Source organism: Pelophylax lessonae, assembly GCF_965119305.1.
Source record: "Pelophylax lessonae genome assembly, chromosome: 3".
NCBI lineage: Eukaryota > Metazoa > Chordata > Amphibia > Anura > Ranidae > Pelophylax > Pelophylax lessonae.
In genome coordinates, this window is record NC_138770.1 from 21,654,243 (window position 1) to 21,679,726 (window position 25,484).

The 25,484-nt window shown below is 44.2% G+C and overlaps 2 protein-coding genes across 2 annotated transcripts in view; both read right to left on the reverse strand.

Moving 5' to 3' along the window:
- The window catches only part of LOC309550245 (uncharacterized protein), a gene marked incomplete at its 3' end in the record, with an annotated part of 2,091,994 nt that overhangs the window by 1,075,646 nt on the left and 990,864 nt on the right, over positions 1-25,484 (reverse strand).
- The window catches only part of LOC309548864 (uncharacterized protein), a gene marked incomplete at its 3' end in the record, with an annotated part of 187,250 nt that overhangs the window by 2,094 nt on the left and 159,672 nt on the right, over positions 1-25,484 (reverse strand). The window contains exons 3-7 of the mRNA XM_082248795.1: positions 5,072-5,193; positions 4,862-4,985; positions 4,648-4,745; positions 4,045-4,251; positions 3,783-3,924 (exon numbers count right to left, since the gene is read on the reverse strand). Of these exons, the coding sequence (XP_082104921.1) occupies positions 3,783-3,924; positions 4,045-4,251; positions 4,648-4,745; positions 4,862-4,985; positions 5,072-5,193 (693 nt within the window). The remainder of the gene's footprint in view (positions 1-3,782; positions 3,925-4,044; positions 4,252-4,647; positions 4,746-4,861; positions 4,986-5,071; positions 5,194-25,484) is intronic.

Consider the following 25,484-nt stretch of genomic DNA (forward strand, 5'->3'; position numbering starts at 1 on the left):
TGGGGCAGGGTATAAAAAGCCAGGGGCACATGAGGTAGAGGTCTTTTGGCGGGAAGCAAAGTCCCAGAAGGAGGGTGGCGGCTGCCTCCTCTTCTGCAGCAGTGGGTGATGGTCACAGGCAGTCAGCCTGGTGAACCAGTGGAGAGGAGCTGAACCCAGAGGTCTAGGAGAGCTGACTGGAGGAGTTGGGGCACTACGAGAATCAGGAAAAACTGTATCGTGAGTACAGAGGATCTTGCCCAGGGGTCTGAACAGGAAGGGAACCATCTGGAGTTTATAGTCAGTGGACCGGTGTCAGCTAGTACAGAGAAAGGGGGTACTGGGGATTACCTTGAAGAGAAACATCACTAGGAACACTTACCTCAGCTTCATTCAAGTGGCAGGATTAAGTAGCGGCCTTGCAGCATTCTCATACTAGAAGTCCTATGAATTGTGAATAGTTCAACAGTTGGAGAATCCCACTCATCCCTTCTCCTATCCCAATATAAGATAAAACCACAAAAACATCTACCCCTAGACTGATCATTGACTGAGCCAAGAACATAAAGTGTTAAGATTTCTGCACGTTCTGCAAGCAGTTGCTATGGGTAACCCAAGGGAATCCTTGAAGAGTGAAAATTCAGCAGTCCTCTAGGGGACAGTGCTACACCTTATATACCATTCTTCATTTCTTTCATTTTCTTATTCAAGAAGGCTGCCGGGCCGGGGGGAATCAGGGGCCCGTCCCTTGGCTCTTTCCAACCACAACCCCACATAGGCGCACACTCATTCATCCGGCTCCTTGCTGGTGTACGTCTTAGCATTTTTTTAACCATCTCTGAGTAAATTTAGGCCTCTCTCTGTGGGATTGCCCCCTTCTCTTTCACTCTCTCATATTCTTTGCTTGCCTGACATTCCCTTCTTCCTCTCTCATACCATCTTTGCCTCCCCTCTTTATCTCCATTCTCTTCATACCCCCCCCCCCCTCCCCCTACTACTTAGGGCAACACCATGCTAAACTGGATCTCCCAGATCTACTCTGCCCCTGTCGCCCAGGTCAAGGTGAACGGTATCTTATCGGACTACTTCACAATTACGAGTGGGACAAGACAGGGGTGCCCCCTGTCACCCTTACTCTTCGCATTATCACTAGAAACCTTTTTATGTAGAATACGCCTCCACCGGGATATCTCAGGCATGACTGCTGGGGTGACCTAGCAGAAAATATCAGCGTATCCAGACGACATGTTATTTTCCCTCATAAATCCCATAATCTCTCTACCGAATCTTCTTCACGAGTTTGAGGCATATGGCACTCTGTCCAATCTAACTATCAACTTTACTAAATCTGAAGCTATGGGAGTAGGCTTATCAAACCCCCTCCTCCACCAACTGCGATTTAATTTTAGGCTAAAATGGACGAACTCAGCGCTGAAATACCTGGGCACTCTCATACCACCCAAACTTTCACCCATCTTCACGCTCAACTTTCTCCCCTCCTAAACAAAGTCCGCATTCTATAAGATAAATCGAAATCTGGTCTCCATTCATGGTTTGGAAGATGCAACATTATTAAAATGTGCATACTCCCTAAGTTCCTATACCTCTTTCAAGCACTTCCGATATTCATCCCTTCACATTACTTTAAACAAGATGACACCCTACTAGTGGATTTTATCTGGGCACATAAGCGACCTAGGCTATGTAGGAGACTGCTCTTGCTTAAACGACTAGGTGGACTGGCAGTTCCGGACTTATGCAAGTACTATCAGGCTACACAATTGGGGAGACTCAGACTGGTGTCATCATGGTGAAGCAAAGCTTTGGCCCAGACTAGAACAGGCCCAATGCGACATACCCCTCCATAGAGCTCCATCGTGCCACCATTCACTACCAGACTCCATAAGACGCCATCCCCTCATAGGTCACACGATAAGAACCTGCTCTAAATTATTCACACAACTTTCACTTTCCCCGACGCACTCGCCACTGACAACCATACTGGGGAATCCCCAGTTTACCCCGGGCTACCAAGATAAAACATTCAGGACCTTGATGGAGTCAGGCTATTTCCAAGCCTCCCATTTTTCAACATCATCTAGTTGGCCTGCACTCACAGACCTCATGGACTCCTCGGGACCCTACCGTCTAGATTTCTGGAGGGCATTGCAAATCCATAATTTCTTAAACTCATTGCCACCTCCCAGTGAACGCAACACACAACTTACACCCTTCGAAGAACATTGCTCTCAAAACAGAATTCTAACACAGGTATTATCCATGACCTATGCATTACTGATCACACCCCAGGGGACTTACCAACCCCCATTCTTAGCTAAGAGGGAACGGGATTTAGACTGTAACTTTAACCCAGACCAACAAAATCACATCATTCCGTTTATATTTACATCATCCATCTGCATGTAAATACAAGAAACCAACTTCAAACTCCTAACAAGGTGGTACGGCACGCCGTCAAGGTTGAGCAGGTTCTTCCCCACATTCACTGATCAGTGCTGGAGATGCCAGGAGGGGCCGGGGGACACTCCTACATGATTTTTGGTTGTGTCCTAAACTAGTGGAGTTCTGGAAGACAGTACATGAAATGTCTTAAGGGTTTATAAACCGACCGCTCCCCAATGACCCTGCTCTCTTCCTTCTCCATGCTTCTAACATCCCGGCCTATAAAAATTCTGTCATTCGCTCAAAAAGGTCAAAGAAATAAATAGAATGGAAAACCTTGTTCTCTCGACACGTCCCCAACACGAACGATACACCAAAACCTGGGATCAATGGAATATATTTGTCCTCTCTGATGAAGGCTGCTCTTTAATTAAGGGTGGCAATACTAAAGAGACCTCATGTTGAGTTCGGGGGAGCTCTAAAATATTGGTGGAAAGTATTGCTGATGTAGGGCCATAGCTTTACCAATGCTAACCCTCCTACACCCTCCCCCCCCCCCTTCCACACCTCCTACCCCCCTCCCCCCCTCATCCCACCTACTTATCCTCTTCTGCCTCTCTCTAGGTTTCTTTTACTTCCCTCTCTCTTTCCACTACTTATTCGCTTTACTACTTCCTTCTTCTTCTATACGTTATGCGAAACTGGAACAGACAACTCCGGGTACTTTCTAGTCCTGCATAACTCCTCCCATTAGAGGAATTGTAGAACACCTCTTATTCTACGACCGATGTAGATCTCAACCTTATGACTGAATTGTCTTCAATGTTGTAATACACTGTCTCAGCATATGTTCTATAAGAAATGTTACTGATTATTATGCCTGTAAGTTGACTTTCATATAAATAAAAGAATTGAAAAAAAAAAAAAAAAGAGATCTGACATGGATCAATGATACAACCTTACCCAGCCAAACATCACTAAGTAATAATGCTATTGAAATGATGACAATTTTATTGTTTGGAATATGACGTTATATTGAGGATTGGAGATGGACCTTTCATATGGTGTATAGTATCTCCTCCTCATTTGTTTGGAACAAGACTTTAGACTCAGGCATGGGGCAGAAGACCCAAAACTCATAACCTAGGTGCCTATATCATGCACATTTTTTTTGCCAGCCGAATCCCAGAATCTCCATAAATCCAGTCTAGAGACATAAATTGTGTCTGCAGCACAGAGAAGGAAGATTATCCGAGAGAAATACAAGAATACAGGACGAGGAACACAGCTCAGGAAAGTGACCAGGGGATTACAGGCTGATATCACCCAGCCCCCGCCCTACTCTGGACCAATCAGTGAGCAGTATGGGTGGAGGAATGTATTTAGTGTTAATGACCCACCTGTGCTGATCTCTGTAGGAGTGTCCTCCTCTATAAATGTCCCCGTTATTCCATCCTCCTCCATAGACTGCTGATCATCCCTCACATACGTCTCTTCTTCTTCTGCTTTAACCTCAAATTCTATATCGATTGGATCTCCACTCTAAATCAAGAAAATGAAAGAATATCATCTGTAAAATATAAGATTTATTACTGTGACATCACATAAAAATACACACATTGTCTCCATGAGTCTGTGTTTTATAATCTCTGTCTCGCCAACCTTGTAACAGTGAGGGATGGTGTGACCTTCCTGTGTGGAATCCCGGGAATACAGAGGACGGGGACATCTCTCTGATGTGTTCCTGGTATTAGGTGGCTCCATCATATCCTTGTGTCCTTCTGAAAATTCCTCCATCACTCCATACTCCTCATCCTCCTCTTTATACTCTTCTTTAACATCAATATTATCATCCCCGAGGATTCCACTCTGAATATATAATAAAACATTTATTGTAACAAACATGCTGTGTATAAATCAGAATTACCAATAATTGACAATCATCTACCTGATGATGGGGAGTGATGGTGTGACCTTTCTGTGTGGAATCCCGGGAATACAGAGGACGGGGACATCTCTCTGGTGGGTTTCTGTAGCTGGATGACTCCACCGTGGTGTCCTGGTACAGATCTTTGTGTTCTTTTAGAAACTCTGACTCCTCCATCACCCCATCCTCATCATCCTCCTCTTTTATCTCTTCTTTAACCTCAACTTTAGAATCTCTCAGGTTTCCACTCTGAATATATAATAAAAATGACATCAATGGTAACAATGCAGATAATGTACAGATCCTAATGATACTATCAGTGATTGTTCCTCATCTACCTGATGATGGTGGGGGATGGTGTGACCTTCCTGTGTGGAATCCCGGGAATACAGAGGATGGGGACATCTCTCTGGTGGGTTCCCATTACTGGATCCATCTGTAGGAAACACACACACTGACTGAATACATTGTTTCTATGTGTTTATCAGATGATGGGGGATCTAGGTGGATCCTCCGTACTGCTCTCTCCTTTACAATAAAGTCTCCTCTTACCCGGTGATGTGAGGGGCGGCTGATTCTCCATCATGACGTCCTTGTAGAGATCCTTGTTTCCTTCTAAATACTCCCACTCCTCCATGGAGAAATAGACAGTGACATCCTGACACCTTATAGGAACCTGACACACACAATGATACAGTCACCATCCAGACACATCCCTTGTCTGTTACTGGATAATGTCCCAGAATTCCCAGCACCGCTCACCTCTCCTCCATGATCTCTCTGGTGACTTCTAGAATCTTCTTTGTATTTCTCTATTCTATCAGGGAGGGAGGTGGAGGCAATGTGATGGTCATATGATCTCCAGACTTCACAGGAGGAAAACTCTAGATCTGAACACAAATAGTAAAATCAAATGAAATTCCCAGAATCCTCCTCACCTCACCATTAAGTTTCCATTTGATTAAAGCCCCACCTCAGACTTATATATAATTTACCCACACAGGACCCCCACACTACGCAGAATAAAAGCTTGTTGCAGGCATTCTGACATCATTACATACAACGCAGGACCAACAGACCCACTTTGCTAGTGAGGATGCCAAGGGACCACCCACATCCTAAGAGCATGAGGAAAAAAAGCCAGATTGGGGGGAGGAGCTGTGAGGTCAGTGTGATGTCATAGGACATATAGATTCCTGAATGGAGGGACATTTACATAGTAGGTGAGGTTGAATAAAGACAATAGTCCATCCAGTTCAACCTGTGTAGGTGTGTGTGGCTGTAATCATCTCACATAGCTCTTAATGTCCTGATCCTTGAGATGTAAGTCTAAAGCCCCATACACACACGCAGATCGTCGTCATACAAACGTCGGCGGACGAAAGATCTGCCGATTGTATGCGTGTTAGTATGGTGCCTCCGACAGATGTCTGCACACAATCCGCGGACAAGAGTCTTTCTTGCAAACATGAAAATTTTTGTCTGCGGACACCAGAACGGACAATTGTTTGCCTGTCAGTACAGAAATCAGCCGACAGACCGCAGATTTGCAAGACTGGGCATGCTCAGAAAATAAAAAACACAGGGAAAGTTAACCATTACATGACATCACTTCTGCAGTCAGCTGAAGTCTGCGGACAAAATTCTTGTGCTGTCTTTGCACTTTTCAACAGACACCGACATCCCGGGGAGAAAAGACGAACATTTTTATGACGACGATCTGCGTGTGTGTATGGGGATTAAGAGTCTTTTGAAAGCCACCATACTTCCCGCAGAAACCACCTCTTGTGGTAGAGAATTCCACAATCTTGTAGCCCTAACAGTAAAGAACCCCCCTCGTTGCCTGAGTTTAAAACGCTTCTCCTCTAATCGCATTGTATGTCCTCGAGTCCTCATGCAATCCCTTCGAATGAACAGCTTTTTTTCTAAGCTGAGATCCCCATTAAGATATTTATAAATTGCTATCATGTCCCCCCTCAGACGTCTCTTCTCCAGGGAGAATAAATCGAGCGATTGCAGCCGCTCTTCATAGTTAAGGTCCTCCAATCCCCTAATCAGTTTAGTTGCCCTTTTCTGGACTCTCTCCAGCTCCAACACATCCCTCCTGAGGACTGGCGACCAGAACTGGACAGAATACTCCAGATGCGGTCGGACCAGAGTTTTATAAAGTGGAAGGATTATAGTCTTATCTCTGGAATACATCCCTTTCTTTATGCATGCTAATATTCTGCTGGCTTTGGCAGCTGCCGCTTGACATTGCATGCTGTTGCCTAATCTATCATCAACCAAGACTCCCAGATCCTTCTCCATTTTTGATTCTCCCAAGGGTTCCCCTCCTAACGTGTATTGTGCTTTTATGTTTTTAGTCCCCAAGTGCAAAACCTTACACTTCTCCACGTTAAACCTCATTTGCCATGTTGTTGCCCACTCCGTTATTTTGTCCAGGTCATCCTGTAGGATATCTGCTTCATGCTGTGCAGTTATTGCTCTGGCCAATTTTGTGTCATCTGCAAAAACTGATAACGAACTACTGATCCCGTCCTCAATGCTGTTTATGAATAAATTGAACAAGGTTGGTCCCAGGACTGAGCCCTGGGGCACCCCGCTTACTACCTCAGACCAGTCTGAGTATGCGCTGTTTATTACCACCCTTTGGACACGGCCTTTTAGCCAGTTCCATATCCAAGAGCAAACCTTGCTGTCGATACCTGCAGACCTTATTTTATAAATTAATCGCTTGTGGGGAACTGTATCAAATGCCTTAGCGAAATCCAAGTACACCACATCCACTGGTCTGCCCCTATCTAGCTCACAGCTCACCTCCTCGTAGAATGCTAAGAGATTGGTTTGACAAGAACGCCCATTTGTAAACCCGTGCTGATTACTGCTGATGATGTTGTTGTCTTTAGCAAACTCTACGATATAGTCCCTTATCATCCCCTCCAGAAGTTTACATACTATTGATGTCAAACTGACAGGCCTATCATTTCCCGGGATATGCCTCTGGCCCTTTTTGAATATCGGAATCATGTTAGCCTTCCTCCAATCCCCTGGTACATTTCCTGTCCTAATACTGTCAGCAAAGATCAGGAACAGTGGTCTAGATATAACATTACTGAGTTCTTTGAGTACTCTCAGATGTACGCCATCCGGGCCTGGTGATTTGTTTGTGTTAAGTTTATCCAGCCTTTCCCTGATTTCCCCCTCTGTTAGCCATAGTGGCAAGTCCTGTGTATTACTACTAACCATACAGTCATGGTCAGTGTACCCCTCCGTTTCCTGTGTAACGACTGACGAGAAAAAAACATTCAGCACGGTTGCTTTTTCAGTGTCCTCTGTAACCATCCCCCCATCATCATTAATTATGTGTGCAATATGCTCTGCCTTAGTTTTTTTGCTGTTGATATATTTAAAGAATTTCTTTGGTTTTTTTTTACTATCCTCCGCTATTTGTCTCTCAAAGTTGATTTTAGCTATCTTGATTTCTTGTTTACTTTTCTTATTTGTCTCCTTGTATTGCTCGAAAGCCGATACTGTGCCCTCTGATTTATATTTCTTGAAGGCCAATTTTTATCCCCTAATAAGTTTTTTGACGCTACGGTTTAGCCAGCCAGGTTTGGCTTTGTCTCTTCTAAATTTATTTCCCATAGGAATGCACTGCGAGATGCATTTGCTTAATATGTTCCTAAAGCATTCCCATTTTTCCTCTGTGGTCAGTGTTCCTCCCCATTTAGATGGGGAGATTTGAGCGGGTCCTCTATATGAGTCTCCTGTGCTAACCAAATCATTGTTCCCGGGTGCCTCCCACTTCTCCTAAAATAAAGAGTGAACTTTGACCTTTACCATACAAAAATCTGTCAGGAACGTTTGAAATAAGCTCTCATGTGAGCAGGTGACGCGCGGAGGAACGGAGTGTAAATTGCAGACAATTTTCTCCAGAGCTCCTAATGGTGGGGATGGATTTTGCTGCATGCTGGTGCCAAGTTTCCACCCCCCAGGGTCACTGCAGGTGTGGAGAAAAGCTGTGTAAGAGGATATGGAGGAGAGATGAGGAGGAGATCCAGGAATCAGGATAAAGTTCAGGACAAGCAACAGACGAGCGCATCCAAGAGATGAAGCCGGGGTCACTACACAGAAAATCAATCCAAGGAAACAACAGGCAGGACAAGGAATAGCAAGAAGGAGCTCAGAGACAAATGAGAATATTGCTCAGCCAATGGGAGATTATCTCAGCATGACTTACATAATGAAGGAGATGAGGGGGAGGGGAGGAAGTCACTTAAGGTGACCATAAATACATGGAAATTTAGCTGGTTCAGCAGCGATCGGTCACATTTCCATCCATGTGTGGTCAGCTTTGGAAGCAAGATATATTAATCATCAACTGATCCCCTTGAAGGGGTTAATCTACTTATTACCTCCTCTGCCGCCAGATGTGTTTCCCTCTACCTTCTATGGAACGTCCTCTTTACCTAACATCACTTCCTGTCTGTATTCCATAGAGACTTCCTGTCTGTATTCCATAGAGACTTCCTGTCTGGGTAGAAGTGAGATCACCACCTTGTGGAGCTCAGAGGAACTGCAGCCCTGAGAACCGTCTGGTAGTGTGAACACGGCCTTGTGCTGTGTGTGTATGTACTGTATATCCTTCCCCTTTCTCTCCTCCCTGAGGGTGTATGAAGAGGCGGAGCTCCTGCTGGAACAGCAGTCGGAGGAGGAAGCCGAGGCTAGGAGGGAGACTGACAGAAAGCACAGCAGACTTGCAGGAGTGAGCAAGGAGGATCCAGTTCCTTTGCCATCGGAGGTGAGGAGAGTGTGAAGGATGTTTGTGACTCTGGTAGCTGAAAAGCTGGGAGTCATATTGCTCTGGTGAATGGGGAAGCACTACTAAGGGGACGCCCTCACCATCACGTGTGTAAGAGGTGGAAGAAGGCGTGGCTACACTACAGCTGGCACAGTTTGGAGCACGGAGCACTTTCACACCTTATCAACTTTTCATTCATTTGTGGACTTTTTGGAGCAACAGAACTTCGTTGAAGTAGATGCAAAGTGGAAGCAGTGGACTTGCAGAGAACACTATATTGAGCAAAAAATATTGTATGATTACATGAATTTGCACAGGTTATTACTTTATAGAAAATAGTATAAGATAATGAAGTAGGTGTAAAGTGGAAGCAGGAGATATTCAGGGAACAGCATCTTGAGCTCAAAGCACTTTATGTTGTATATGAATTTTCACATGGATCAGTTTACTTAAATTATTGATAAACACCATAAGATCAATGAAGTTGGTGTAAACCTAGACCTAGGGAACACAAGGGAGGTGGAGCGTGGAATCCTCCTATCCTCACAGAGCTCCTTCCAGGTTCTTCCCTCTCCTCCCTCTCATCATTTGAAGCTCACTGTATACGTGTACTTTCTCCAATTTCCTCAAGAATTGCTGTGATCTATCGGCCCCTGGACCGGTATTAACTTTCCTTGATGACTTCTCTGCCTGGCTGCCCTACTTTCTCTCTTCTGAAATCCCCACAATAATTCTCAACAACTTCAACATCCCTGTTAATACATTATGCCCTCGGGATGCCCCTCTTCACTCCACCTTGCAGTTTTACAAGGCACTTATCTCATTGCAAGGCCAACCCTACCCAGATTTCTTACACAAGTGGGAACTGGACAATGGATCTCAAATTTCCGATAATCGGAAGGACAAAATTCTTGCATTGGCTCACATTTCCTCTCTCTCCACCAAGGTGGCGGAATCCAACTACAAGCTATTGTCCCATTGGTACTATACCCCGCGGAAAATGCACATTATTTCTCCGCCCATCTCCCCGTTATGTTGGAGGGGATGGGGAGATACTGCATCGCACCCACACATCTGGTGGCACTGTTCAATAATACAACCGTTCTGGTTGGAAGTCCTTCGGCTTATCCAAGTAATCACGGAAGTTGCTATCCCATCAGATCCTTGGGTTGTCCTGCTGCATGGAACTAACATGCTGCTCTCTAAGTACAAAAGATCAATGATCCCTCATATGCTTAATGCGGCCAAAGCCCTGATCCTCGCCTTCTGGGGCTCACCGACCATTCCCACGATACGTCACTGGCTACGGAAAATTGATATGACATACCAATTAGAGGAACTTACTTTCATAGCCCGTGACAAACTAGACCGTTTTCACTCTGCTTGGCAACCTTGGTCTTCTTTTAAAAGCACTTCTTCCTATGTGGCCCTGCTCACTGAGGACACCCCCCTTGGTTTATCGCCTTCTAATGTAATCCTATCTGGTTAAAGCTTTTATTATCTGGTACAAAAGTCACCCGTGGCCTACTCTCCCACCCCCCTCTTACCTTCTTTCTCTCGCAGCTGCTCTCTCCTCTTCTCTCTCTTTCTTTTCTGCTTTTTGCTATCCTTTCACTTTCCTATAGGCTCTCTCTGACATTGGTTTTATGATGCAAGATGTTGTATTATCATTATGTTTTCTCAGACTTTTCATGACTGGGTGTGGTTGACGCGCACTGAGATGTTCGTGTACTCATTGATATTGTTCCATGGCTATTTGCCGTATTTAATGTCGGATTGTATAGTCTATGTTCTGTTTTTCTTTGTCTTCTTAAAAATTTTTTTCAATAAACAGAAATTAAACAAAAAAAAACATCCCTGTTAATACGAACACCTCTGCTACTTCCAAACTTCTCAGTCTAACCTCCTCATTTGGCCTGAAGCAATGGATACGCAATGGATAGAGGCTTCTACTCACTCTGATGGCAACACCCTCAGCCTTGTATTCTCCCACCGATGTACTCCATGCATCCTCTCCAACAATCCTCTCCCTCCCTCTAAACACCACTAGGGATGGGCGAGTGGTTTGGGCCGAGGAGAACTTCACCAATCACCCGAATTTTCTGTGCGCTCGGTGTTTTCATTTTTTTTACTACTTACATCCCGCCAAGCGCACAGTCAATAGGTTGTTAAGGAGGGAGACCGGGAAGCCTGTCGCTGCGTCCTTAACAATGAATGAGTCATGAGCTGTCAGTGGGCTTCCCCACTGATAGCAGAATGTAAAAAAAAAAAGAATTGCCAGCAAGAAAAAAATCCGGGAAAAATCGGCGTAGGGTCCCCCAAAATCCATACCAGGCCCTTTGGGTCTGACATGAATTTTAAGGGGAAATCCATGCCAAAATTTAAAAAAACAAATGGCATGAAGTCCCCCAAAATCTATAACTGCCCCTCATCCGAGCATGCAGCCTGGCAGGCCAGGAAAGGGGGGGACGAGCGAGTGCCCCCACCTGAATCATACCAGGCTACATACCCTCAACATGGGGGATGTGCCCCAAAGCACCTTGTCCTATGTTGATAGGGACAAGGGCCTCTTCCCCAAAACCTTGGCCTGTGGTTGCGAGGGGCCTGCAGGCAGGGGGCTTATCAGAATCATGAAGCCTCCTTTAACAAGGGGGCCCCCAGATCCCGCCCCCTGTGTGAATGAGTTTGGGGTACATTGTGAGAATAAATGAGGCTATGAGCCCATTTTCATGACACCCACTGAACCTCTGGACCCCAAAAAAGAAAACACTCCACCCTCAAGGAATGACAGTCTAACAGTTCTTAAAAAGGTAAGGAGCAGGGCCACCTGGTGACATCATCTGGGGGCCCGCCCCATTTGTGATGTAAATGACTGGTGCATGCTGGATCGTGACATCATAAGGGGCAGGGCCACCAGGTGACATCACCAGGTGGCTCTGTCTATTACCTATTTAAAAACTGTGATAAAGAAATTATGAATGGTTCATAATTATTATATGTGTATATGTATTATAATCATGTATGCTATTCTAGAACTGCATATTTCAGCAGATTCTGCTAATAATTTAAACAGTGGATATAGCATTTCCTGCCATATGGTCCTTGTTAAGACCTCATAAGAAGTCTTCACACTTACAAAGACTTACTATATGTCTTACTGATGCATATCCTGTCCAGATGTTTAGAAATAATAGACTGCTGTTCAACCCCCTTCCTTAGGATATATTAAAGGCTGTCAATCATTGTCCAAAGAAAGGGGGGGGTTCAATTTTAACTCTGTCTGAAGCATATATAAAGACTGCAGACACTATGCAAACTAGGCAGGTTATAGAAGCTCGCAGAAAGCATGTCGATATAGCCTGACTCCTTGTATACGAGAAATAAATGAATTCTTCTTTGAATCAGCTTGAGGTCTAACGGTAATTTCCAGTACATTTGGTGCCAAAACGTCCGGGAATCCAAAATCCTGTTGTGAAGGACCAGCATTACTAGTGGCCGATACTGTACAGGGGAATTTCCGGTTCAGGCGGAATTCCTATCTTAAAGTCCTCCGTCTGAATTGGCGTTATCAGAGGCCGGTTATCTGGGGCTGGTCCGCAGTAACAGGTGACAGGTTTTCCACGAATCAGTAAGAAAGAGACCCAATCTGGTTCAAGGTAAGAACTTTTTATTTATATATGCATATATATATATATATATAATCGATAACACTAAGAATGTTAGTTGTGTAAGTGGTTAAAAGGTTTATTTGATTGTCTATGTATATTATTTGTTTGACTTGTCCTATTCTTGTTGAGAGGAAGTGAGTTGTCATGCACTCCTCGTTCCAAACATCTGTGGCCATCTTGGATGGGCAGATAGGTGACCGATCTGCATTTTGGTAAGACGTACTCAGGGCGTCCTGAGTAGACAGTCGAGCACGGCAGATCAATTTCTCTATCTCCTCCTGTTGTCTTAGCTTGATACAGAGGTATGGTCTCTAATAAGTGCCAGGCAGCAGTCAGATGAAATTTGTAGGACTTTTTAAGTCCAAAGCAGCCTTGTAAATCTGTAAAAAGCCCTGTGCAGACAACATAAATATCTCTGGATCAAATAAATAAAATTGAATGACTGTGTATAGGTGTCAAGAATACCAATATTTTTTAGTAGAACACAGAACTCTTATGGAGTCTGTGTCTGACTGCGAGATGACAAAAATGTTGTGTATAAATATAGGTCTGACCATACATGATACAATTCTCTTACAATTTTCTGTCCGGTTTTCTTGGGATTTACCTTAATACCAATGCTTTTTAGTAGGACATAGAACTGGAAGATTGAAGGAGTATAGTAAGTTTTCCAGAGATCTGTGGCTGTCTGTGAGATAACAAAAGTATTGTGTGTAAAAAAAAAAAACTGCATGCCTGTATTGTGTGGTTTGTGGTGAATCTAACAGAAAATTGGACAACAAAAGTTGAACATGTATGGTCAGCCTAAGAATGTCAATACTTTTTAGTAGAACACAGAACTAGGAGGGTTGAAGAAACCGCTCAGAGAGTCTGTGTATGTCTTCGAGTTAACGAAAGTATTGTGCATCAGTGTCTGTGTGAGAAGACCTAAACTAACTCTGTGCGCACGCCAAAAAGGCCAAGGTTAATTGTGTGAGAATGAACCAGAAATGTGTGAAACAAGAAGAAATAAGTAAGAATATATTTTATTTGAGTTGAGTTTGGACAGAATAGATTTATTGTGGTGTCTGCGTCTTTAAGTGTTAAACTTCTGAAAAAAAAAAAAAAATGAAAAGGTGTCCGCTGGTGCTATGAGAATCTATCTCTCGTATGATTAAATGTAGATCTGTCAACTAATAGTTTAGCACTCCCATGGGTTTTCAGGGAAAACAGATTTGACATAAAGTATTTAAGGGTGGGATAATTAAATTGCCTGCCATATACGCCTCCTTCCCACCAAAGAAGAGGGATGATTTACGACTGAATCCTACTGTGTCTTTGCTCACACATAGAACAACAACTCCCAGATAGCCAGAATGGTGGGGGAAGGGGAACAGGGAGAAATTCTAAGGGAAGATAAGGCTGTAGCAAGCACTTCATTGTCTGATTCCATAGTACATTATGAGCGAAAAGTAAGATCAGTGATGCGTTTTCCATATATTATAATGGGAAATTGTGTGGTAATTAAGCCCATAGATACACCTGAACAAAATTATATAATAATTGACAAAATATAAGGTCTGACTTAGACTCAGAGTTGACTGGACACCAGCTTGCAACTATTGGTATCTGGATGGTAGAAGTTTCAGAGCAATGAGACTTGGTTGGATATAAAAAAAAAAAAACAAGGATGAGCTGACTGCTCAGATTATAAAACTGCAGTAATGTAAGATATGTGTGTATGTCCAAATTGTTCATAGCTAGCTAATGTTGAGAATAGGGTACTTATAATATGTGAAGAAGATGTGTCTGAAAAACTTTTTGTGGAAGACCCACAAACAAAAGAAAAACAGAGTGTAAAATTGTGATATCTAAAGAGTGTCCGATTAACCCCTTCTCAAAATAGCAGAAGAAAAGGTTAAAGGGAGAAGCGATAAAGGGTTAACATAATTTACACTGCATTATGTTTTTTAAACATTTTATAGGAACTGATGTTGATTATGAAAGAAAATTGGGTAAATTTTCAGGGGTCAGAATTACGTTGAAAACTTTATGCTTGAATCAGGAGGGAAACAGCGTGGCCACCTGTCTCCTTCCTGATGAGATATTCAAGTTACATAGGGGAAGAATTGTACCCCATGTATCAATTACTTGGAATATCTCGTTAGATTGGTATGAGTTAGGGGAACTTTTGACCGACTGGGTACATATGACATCTGAACAACAGACAATAAAGGGAATCCAGCAGTCTTTCAACCTTAATTGGGTCACACAATGTACTCCAGGAGTGCACCTTTCAGAAGGGTACTCAAAACGGTAAGTGAAGTACAAAGCACCCCTAAAAAAGTACTATGTGACCCTGTTAAAAAAAAAAAAGGTTCCAGCTTCCCCCTTTCAACCCCCCTTCCTCCATGAACACATCCTGTGTGAGATACGAGACTGTCCGTGTGTTAAAAATAAAAAATAAAAACTTTGTAAGGTAAAGGAAATGTTTAATGATTTTGTAGAAGTGAAATCTAAGTTGAAATGGTTAGTTTTGCCATGTGACTAAAGGATTAATTGGAAATAAAGAAAATAGCTGAATAGCTAATTGTGGTCGATATCCTTTAAATTCCTAAATGGTAGACATGATTTTTTATACTAATCTAAATGTTTAGTTCTGCATTCCAGCCTACTGGGCGTGGAAGGAGAGAAGGCTCCACCCACTAATAAAAACCTGGCTGTATCCTTTTTTGTACCAGCTAGTTGAACAAGAGAGCTGACCAGACAACTTCTGTATAAAGAGTGACAGTGTGAGATAGGACAACGGAAGATGATTACTGGAACTGGGTCTGTTTTAGGTTGTTCTCAATAGTGATTATTTTAAAGTATGATACGTTAAAAATACAATATTAATGATTGCTTTATTAGTTTTGATAAATACAGAAAGAACCAGATCTGTTCCTAGAAGTATTCCAAGTTCTGTATAATTGGGTTTGATTAAGAGGCTGTGATCGTTACTCAGTAGTTACTGAAAAAGTTAGTTTTTTTTATAAAACAATAGCTTTATTACACCCTCTTACTCCAGGATAACATTTTTATTTACCCCCAGCAAGACATTTGTCATGTATGACCACTCTCTGAGGGCAACCTCACATCGCTTATGCTTACACCCATTGAAGGGGGTTAACATGACCAAATAACTTAAATTGATGAAAGAATATGTTTTATGAAAAACCGCATGGATGGGTTATTATAATGTTGTTATTATTTGTTTTGTTGATGGTTTGTGTAAAGAAAAATGATGCAGGTACAAATCAAACAGCTTTTTTTCAAGAACTGGCCCCTGTCATTCCCCTGGAACGCCTGGAATTTGATAGGATTCACAGATCCCTGGCACCTAAACCTACTGAGGGTCCCCCCCGAGATGTCATCATCAAATTTCACTACTACCGCACTAAGGAAAGACTTATGCAAGCAGCCAGGGAGCACCCTGATCTCTCCTTCCAGAGCTACTCACTTCAATTGTCTGCGGATCTTTCCCCAGCCACCATAGCCAGACGGCGGTCCTTGAAGCCCTATCTGCAGATCCTGCAGACCCATAAAATTAAATACCGTTGGGGTTTCCCCTTCAAGCTTTCGTTCACGGTACAGGGCCGCCAATTCCATGCTATTTCCCTGGCTGACCTGCGTAGCCATTTCCAGGAACTGAACTTGGATCTCCCCTCCTCTCAGGCGACCCCCAAGTCCTCATCCTCAGCTTCCAGGACAAGACCATCCACATCATCCCCGCCTTCCAAGCCGCTATCTCAAGGTTCCCATCATGGCTCCCAGGCCCTTCCTTCTCTTCAGGCTCAACATTTCCATGATGTTCCCATCAAGTGATAATCGCCGGACCCCATTTTTGGGTCCTTTTTTTGCTCTCCTTTTCTATTTACCAGGTGCACCCCACCGTTGGATGACTTTTTAGGGGTCCCTGGGACGTTTCATTGGACTGGGTGCCCCCCCCCCTGTGACACCCTCCTAGTCGTGGGGGGCAGGGGGTTCGCATCCTGCTCCTGGTTGCCCTTTTGTTTTGTTTTTTATTCTTGCTGTGTTATTCTTTTTATGCTGTGCCGTTTTGCACCCACTGGTTGTGACTCTCCCCTGTTTTTGAAAGTGTATTTCAATTACTTTATGGCAATAATGTACTGTGGGGGGGGGGGGGGGTCCATTTTGTACTTCCTGTTTTTTTTTCCTATTTTTGGTGCCTTATGATGCTTACATGACGATCCCTCTTTTTGATCCTCTTAAGCAGTCGTCCCTGCAGTGCTAATTTTTCTCTTTTTAATGGGGTTTTTGCGACGCTTGGGGGTTTGGTGCTTTTGTGCCCCCCCGGGTGCCCGCAAAGGCTCTCTATTTTTTTCTCTTTCGTCGGAGGGGTCTGGTGGATGTAAGATTCTGGTACCTTCGGTACCCTTATTGCCCATTTTCCATTTCATATTGCGTCCCACCTTTTCAGTTAGGTGGAACGCATATACCTTTAAGCCGCATTACATCATCACTGAGCGCCGCTCTGAGCGGCTATTTTAATCGCCGGCTTTCTCTCACAGGTTGTTCGTTCAAACCGCATGCTTAACAGCCTTGTCGTATGCTGCCGGAGCCTCCAGCTATTCTCTTTACCTGGAACAGACCGGAACCTCGCTACTGATCCCGTATCTCGCTACCGGATCACTCCCTTACTACCGGACCCTTCTACTTACTAACCTCACTAGTGATAAGTACCCCACAGGGGATTCCTCCATAACTAACTTACACTATCTACTTCTGCACATTAAGAACTGTTACTATCTATGTATTACTAATTCTATCATCTGCACTGTTACATAGATTGCTAGCTCTTGAGTCTACTACCATCTATCCTTGCACTGGGTTAGTCACTCCTGTATGTCATCTGCTGTCCTTACCACCTGTTACCATACATGATTACTAACCTATCTGCATTCTACCTATTACCATATACTACTCTCCTGAACATTACTATCAAGTGCTTATCATTGCTATCACTGTTCACACCTGTCCCTTCAGCACATCACCTCTATACTGTCATATACATCCTATCACTCCAGAAACATCTTATTGAGTGTGTGTGTATATCTGTATGCTGAAGCAGGCGGGTCCACAGTGATGAGTCTGGAGAGTTGGATCTGGTAATTCAACACATCTCTACATGACTACTGAGTGGAGATTCTGCAGCTGCAAATCCAGCTTACTATAAAAACGCAGGAGCGTTACAGATTGAACGAACCTAGAAATGGATTCAGCAGAATTACCCACTCAAGTGATACAATTAACACAAAAAGTAAATGCATTAATACTTGCTCTTACTGAAGTAAAAGATGAAAATCAGACTCTGAGACAGCAGATAACCCATCTTTCACAGCTTACTGCTGCTCAGCCCCCTGAACCTAAAATAAACCCTCCTCTAGTGTTTACAGGTGATCGGAAAAAATTTTGTGAATTCAAAAACGCATGTCAATTGCTTTTTTTGCTAAAACCTCGTACTTACCCCACTGATCAAATTAAAGTCTTTACCACTATTTCATATTTAACGGGTGATCCACGGGCCTGGGCAGACTCTCTCTTTGAGAAAGATGATCCTCTTCTCAAATCCTATACTTTATTCCTAGCGGAACTCGCTAGTTTATATGATGACCCCAATAGGCAGAGTACTGCTGATATCCAATTGAGGGCTTTAAAACAAGGAAGGAGACCTGTTGAAGACTTTGCAGCAGAGTTCAAAAGATGGTCCCTTGATTCAGGGTGGAATGATACATCTCTGCAAACTCAGTTCAGACTCGGGTTGTCAGAAGCTGTTAAAGACGAGCTCGCCCGAGCGGATTTACCTGGCACCTTGGATGCCTTAATCCAACTCAGTATCAACATTGACAGGCGACTGCGAGAAAGAAAGGCTGAGAAGATGGGAATGCCATTGTCCAGTCCTTCTCGGATTTCGGCCGTTGACCCTACTCCTATGGAGGTAGGAACCATACACCCACCTTTATCGATTACTGAACGAGCCAGGAGAAGATCCAGAAATCTCTGCATGTACTGCGCATCCCCGGATCATTTGATAAGCGTCTGTCCCCTTGTCCGCAAAAAAGAGGGTGAGTGTTCACATGTCTTGCTAGGGGGATTAACGACTTCCTTTTCGAATCCCTATCTCTTTGTTCATTTGACATTGCAGTGGGACCAGACTAGGATCACCACCAAGGCTATGATCGACACAGGATCTTGTGGGAACTATATCGATACACGTTTTGTTACTTTAAATAAAATACCTATTATTTCAAAACCTAAACCTGTCTCTGTTAGTTTCATTAACGGTATTCCGTTATCTTCTGGTCCAATCACCAATCAGACACAAGCACTCCTTGTCACTGCTAACGAGTCTCATATGGAGACCACCACTTTTGATGTACTACCTTCACCACATTTTCCCATTAATTTGGGACTTCCCTGGTTACACATACATCAACCAACCATAGATTGGAAAACACGGACTCTAACCTTCCCTTCTCACTATTGCGAGATCACGTGTAACCTCCCATCTTATGAAAAGATCCTGTCTGTGGTGTCAGATGAGATTGCACCACTATGCTATCAGAATCTGTCCGAAGTCTTCCTTGAGAAAAATGCTCAAGTGTTGCCTCCCCATAGGGATTATGATTGCACTATCGATCTACTCCCTAATAGCAAATTGCCTTTCGGTTATGTTTATCCTCTTTCACAGGATGAACTCTCTCATCTCAAGGAATACTTGGATGAGAATTTGGCGAAAGGGTTCATCAGACCCTCTACTTCTTCCACAGCTGCAGGACTTTTCTTTGTCCGCAATAAGGATTCAAGTCTTAGGCCTATTATTGACTATAGGCAATTAAATACCATTATGATAAAGGATCGCTATCCTTTACCGCTCATCCCTGAACTCATTGAACAAGTGCGTGGGGCTACCTACTTTTCTAAATTGGACCTAAAAGGGGCATACAACCTAATCCGAAACCATGACGGAGATGAGTGGAAGACCGCATTCAGAACCAGATACGGATTATTCGAATATCTTGTGATGCCTTTCGGGTTGTGTAATGCTCCCGCAGCTTTTCAACGATTCATAAATGACATCTTCAGAGACTTACTTGATGTCTGTGTTGTGGTATATCTGGACGATATACTTATCTATTCTCGATCTCTGTCTGAACATATAAAACATGTAAGACTTGTGTTATCCAGATTACTCGCACACAATCTATACGTGAAATTAAAAAAATGCCTATTTCATAAAGAAGAAATATTATTCCTAGGATACATCATATCTAAAACTGGAATCAAGATGGATATGAGCAAGATATCGTGTATTCTAGATTGGCCTATACCAACATCTCGTAAGGCATTACAGCGATTCCTTGGATTTTCAAACTTCTATAGGAAGTTCATCAAGAACTTCTCTGCTATTGTGAGACCTCTCACACAACTTACAAGTATAAAGAAACCATTCAAATGGTCAGAAGAAGCAAATGGAGCTTTCCGCTTGTTAAAATCAAGCTTTACTTCTTCTCCCATACTACGCCATCCAGACCCATCCCTCCAATACATCCTGGAGGTAGATGCGTCAAATATGGCAGTAGGAGCAGTTCTTTCCCAACGACCAACAAATACTTCACCACTCCACCCAGTTGCTTTCTTCTCTAAATCACTAAGCAGCCCAGAGGTGAATTACCCAGTGGCACATTTCATTTCTATTCGCAGACTACCTTCATCTAAACAAACAGCGGAATTACTAATGAAACATGTGTTCAAGTTACATGGAATTCCAAAGACTCTTTTATCCGACCGTGGTTCACAGTTCATCTCCAAGTTTTGGCAAGCTCTATGTCACATACTACGGATTGAGCGAAAGCTCACTTCTCCTTACCACCCTCAGACCAACGGACAGACTGAAAGAGTCAACCAGTGCATTGAACAATATCTACGTTGCTACACCTCATACCTACAGGATGATTGGGTGGACCTCCTCCCTCTGGCGGAATTTGCTTATAACAATGCAACCCACAGTACTACTAAACAAAGTCCGTTCTACTTAAACTATGGGTTTCATCCCACACTTCTTCCACCACGCAATCTACCATCAAGTAACCCAGTTGCCTCGGATTATCTTACCCAAATAAAAGACTCTCTGGGTTTACTTAATACCACCATCTCACACGCTCATAGTCAACAAAAAAGGTACTACGACCTCCGTAGAAGACCTTCTCCTCAATATGCTATTGGGGACCTCGTTTGGCTATCGACGAAAAATTTAAGGTTAAAGATCCCTAGCAAAAAGCTTGGACCTTTATTTCTGGGACCCTTCCTAATTAAGAAACTAATTGGAAAAGCTGCAGTGCAACTCACTTTACCGGCAGATCTCAGAATACATCCCATCTTTCATGTGTCGCTACTAAAACCACATGTTCCTAACCAAGGAATAAGGCCTACCATCTTGCCTCCACCTCCAGTACAAGTTGAAGGCGGAGAAGAATTTGAGATTAGGGAGATTTTGGATTCTCGTATCCATAGAGGAAGACTCCAATATCTCATAAGATGGAAGAACTATGGACCCCAAGACGACACTTGGTTGGATACTTCTGATGTTCACGCACCTAGGCTTATACGAAGGTTTCACTCTAAATACCCGGAGAAACCAGTGCTATAGGCCTTCCGGAGCCGGCCTTAAGGGGGGGGGGGGGTACTGTAAGATTCTGGTACCTTCGGTACCCTTATTGCCCATTTTCCATTTCATATTGTGTCCCACCTTTTCAGTTAGGTGGAACGCATATACCTTTAAGCCGCATGACATCATCACTGAGCGGCTATTTCAATCGCCGGCTTTCTCTCACAGGTTGTTCGTTCAAACCGCATGCTTACCAGCTTGTCTTATGCTGCCGGAGCCTCCAGCTATTTTCTTTTACCTGGAACAGACCGGAACCACGCCATTGATCCCGTATCTCGCTACCGGATCACTCCCTTACTACAGGACCCTTCTACTTACTAGCCTCTCTAGTGATAAGTACCCCACAGGGGATTCCTCCATAACAAACTTGCACTATCTACTTCTGCACATTAAGGACTGTTACTATCTATGTATTACTAATTCTATCATCTGCACTGTTACATAGATTGCTAGCTCTTGAGTCTACTACCATCTATCCTTGCACTGGGTTAGTCTCTCCTGTATGTATCATCTGCTGTCCTTACCACCTATTACCATACATGATTACTAACCTATCTGCATTCTACCTATTACCATCTACTACTCTCCTGAACATTAGTATCAAGTGCTTATCATTGCTATCACTGCTCACGCCTGTCCCTTCAGCACATCACCTCTATACTGTCATATACATCCCATCACTCCAGGAAGATCTTATTGAGTGTATGTATATTCGTATGCTGAAGCAGGCGGGCCCACAGTGATGAGTCTTGAGAGTTGGATCTGGTAATTCAACACATCTCTACATGACTACTGAGTGGAGATTCTGCAGCTGCAAATCCAGCTCACTATAAAAACGCAGGAGCGTTACAGTGGACCACCGCCCTCCTGTTGAGTCGGATCTTGTCCAGGATCATGGTCCTGGCCAACCCCCGCGCATCGGTGGTCCTTCGGGTCCACGCCTAGATGCATTTATGCGTTACCATTTTTGTGATTATGCTATGCTTTTTCTTCTTTGTGTCTCTCTGTTTCCCTTTTTGTCTCTGCCCCCCTCTTTTTGTGTTCCCTTCTCTTCTTCTCCATCTTGTCTCCTTTCCTTTTTCCCAGGTCCTGTGGGGCTGGCGGTTCGGGGTAAGTTGCTCTTTTTTTGTATTTCTTTTTAAATGACGCTTAATTGGTTATCCTTGAATGTGCAAGGTCTGAACTCTCCCCAAAAGAGGGTTAAAGTTTTTCGGTTTCTCCGCCAGAAGCATATAGATATAGCTTGCCTCCAGGAAACCCATTTTTCTTCCTCATCACACCCCAAGTATTTTGACGCTCAATATATTCAAGTGTTTCTGGCCAATGGTCAAACTAAGCAACGGGGGATATTGATCGCATTTCGCAAAGCTGTCCCCTTTCGTTGTGCTAAACAAATAGCGGACCCTGAGGGTAGGTACCTACTGCTCCAGGGCCTTCTTCAGGACACTGAAGTGACTGTTTTGAGTTATTATGCTCCCAACTCTAATCCGGGCCCCTTCCTGTCCCATGTCTGCTCCCTTCTAACGTCTCATGCCAAGGGCACCCTTCTCCTGGCAGGAGATTCCAATACTGTATTGAATCCTTCCCTGGACAAATATCCCCCAGAGAGAGCTGCTCCCTCATCTGCCGCCAAGCGCTTTGCCTCCTCCTTACAATCTTCTGATTTTGTGGACCTGTGGCGAGAGTTGCACCCAAGCGGTAGGGACTATACGCATTACTCCCACCCTCACTGTTCCCACTCCCGGATTTGATCATGTTTTTATGTTGCGGAAACATCTTCCCCTGGTTCACTCTGTTTCTATTTTGGCAGTCCCCTGGTCGGATCACGACCCTCTTTTGGTGGAATGCAAGTCCATTTTAAGTATGCCTCAGCGTTCCTCCTGGATAATGAATGACTCCCTGTTATCTTTTGCGGATATCCAAAATGAGCTTTTACAAGCCTCCAAGGACTATTTTGACCTCAATATGGGCTCGGTTTCTTCCCCAGTGACGCTGTGGGAAGCATATAAGGCAGTGCTGCGGTGCCGGGTTATTCAAATAGCTTCCAGACGGAAGCGGGAACGGCTGAAACTCCAGCAAACGTTGGAGGCTCGTCTGGACCATCTTTCCTCCGCCTTTAAGCAGGCTCCAACTCCTACCAACCGTAGACTATTGGCCCATTGCCGGACTGAGCTGGACTTATGCCTTACTGATAAGGCGGAGAGAACCTTGCGTTGGTCTCGCCAAATGTGGTACGCCAAAGCTAACAAACCAAACGCAATGTTGGCTAATAGATTGCGGACCTTTGCCCCTAAATTTACCCCCGTCACTTTGCGTACTCGCCATAATGTGCTCACCAGTATCCCTCTTCGGGTCCTGGAAGAATTCCGTAGTCGCCTTGCTGGGCTGTATTCGGCCCCGGCACAAGATGACTCCCATGCTGCGGATACCTTTTTACAAAGTGTTTCCTTACCCACACTTTCGACCTCTCACGTGACACTTATGGATCGTGATATTCAGGAGTCCGAAGTTTTGCAATGCATTAAGGAATTGAAAATAGGGAAGAAACCTGCACCTGATGGTTTTACTGCATTGTTTTATCAGAAATTTGCCACTGTCCTGGCCCCTCCCCTGACTGCAATGTTTAATGCTGTTAAAAATGGACAATCCCTTACTCCGGATCTGTTGACAGCTAACATTGTCATGCTGCCTAAACCAGATCGGGATCACTCTTCGTGGGCTAATTTTCGCCCGATTTCGCTTATCAATATTGATATGAAATTGCTGACCAAAATATTGGCTACGCGCTTGAATTCTTTCCTTCCTCGCCTGATCAAGAAGGATCAGGTCGGTTTCGTGCCCCGTCGGTAGGCAGGGGATGCTATTCGGCGGATCATCCAATTGCAGCATTTCGCTCTTCAACGACGCTCCCTTTTTCCATTGGCCGGGGTACACAGCAGGGGTGCCCGTTATCCCCCCTTCTATTTGTTCTGGCTTTGGAGCCCTTAGCGGAAGCAATATGTACCCACCATGACATCTCGGGCATTGAAGTGGCGGGCTCCCTGCATAAAATATCGTTATTTGCGGACGATATCTTGCTGACTCTTACTTCGCCTAGGATTTCCTTGCCCAACCTTTTGACCTTGCTGGATTCGTTTGCCGTTTTCTCAGGTCTGCATATCAATCCTGCCAAATCTAACGCAATGTCAGTTACTTTGCCTCCTGAGGACGTGGTGGCCCTTCAAACGGCCTTTCCTTTCAAATGGCACCCTGCTTTACCCTACCTGGGTATTAAACTATCTCCCACGTCTTTATGCTGTTAATTATCCGCCTCTCTGTGATTGGGGCGTGGCCTGGAGCAGCATGGGATAGGACGCGAGTGAGAGCAGCTCCGCCGATACACACACTCCTTACCTTGTAAATCCTGCACTTGGAGATTCTTAATAGCCTCCCCGACATCCTCGCACCTGAAACCGGACTGTCTGCAGTATGTCTCCGCCGAAGAAGCAGACAGATACAGCCGCCAAACTTGAGAAATATCGCCGCACGGACAAGGATCTCCCCGCTCCAGATGGCGCTCAGGCAGGACCGGAGACGAGCGCCATGGGCGCTGAGACAGCTAAGGTGCTGGAGGCTATTTCTCAATGCCAGGCTTCACTAACTAGTAAGATCGAGGAGGTGAAAGCCGATATCTCCTTGATCAGACAGGATCTCCAGAAGGTGAGGGAGAGAGTGACCGAGGCTGAGCAGCGGATCAGTGCTGTGGAGGATTCCCTCCCACCTCTGCAAAACTCCTTAGACCGTCTCCAGCTCCAAGTTACTCAGTTAATGATTAAACAGGATGATATGGAGAACCGACTGCGAAGATGTAATATTCGGATGATTGGACTGCCTGAGGGAGCAGAGGGGGCCCATCCATCAGATTTTCTTGAGCAACTCCTGATTAACACCTATGGCCGTGCGGCTTTTTCCTCGACCTTTGCAGTGGAGAGAGCCCACCGCCTATTCGGCAGACCA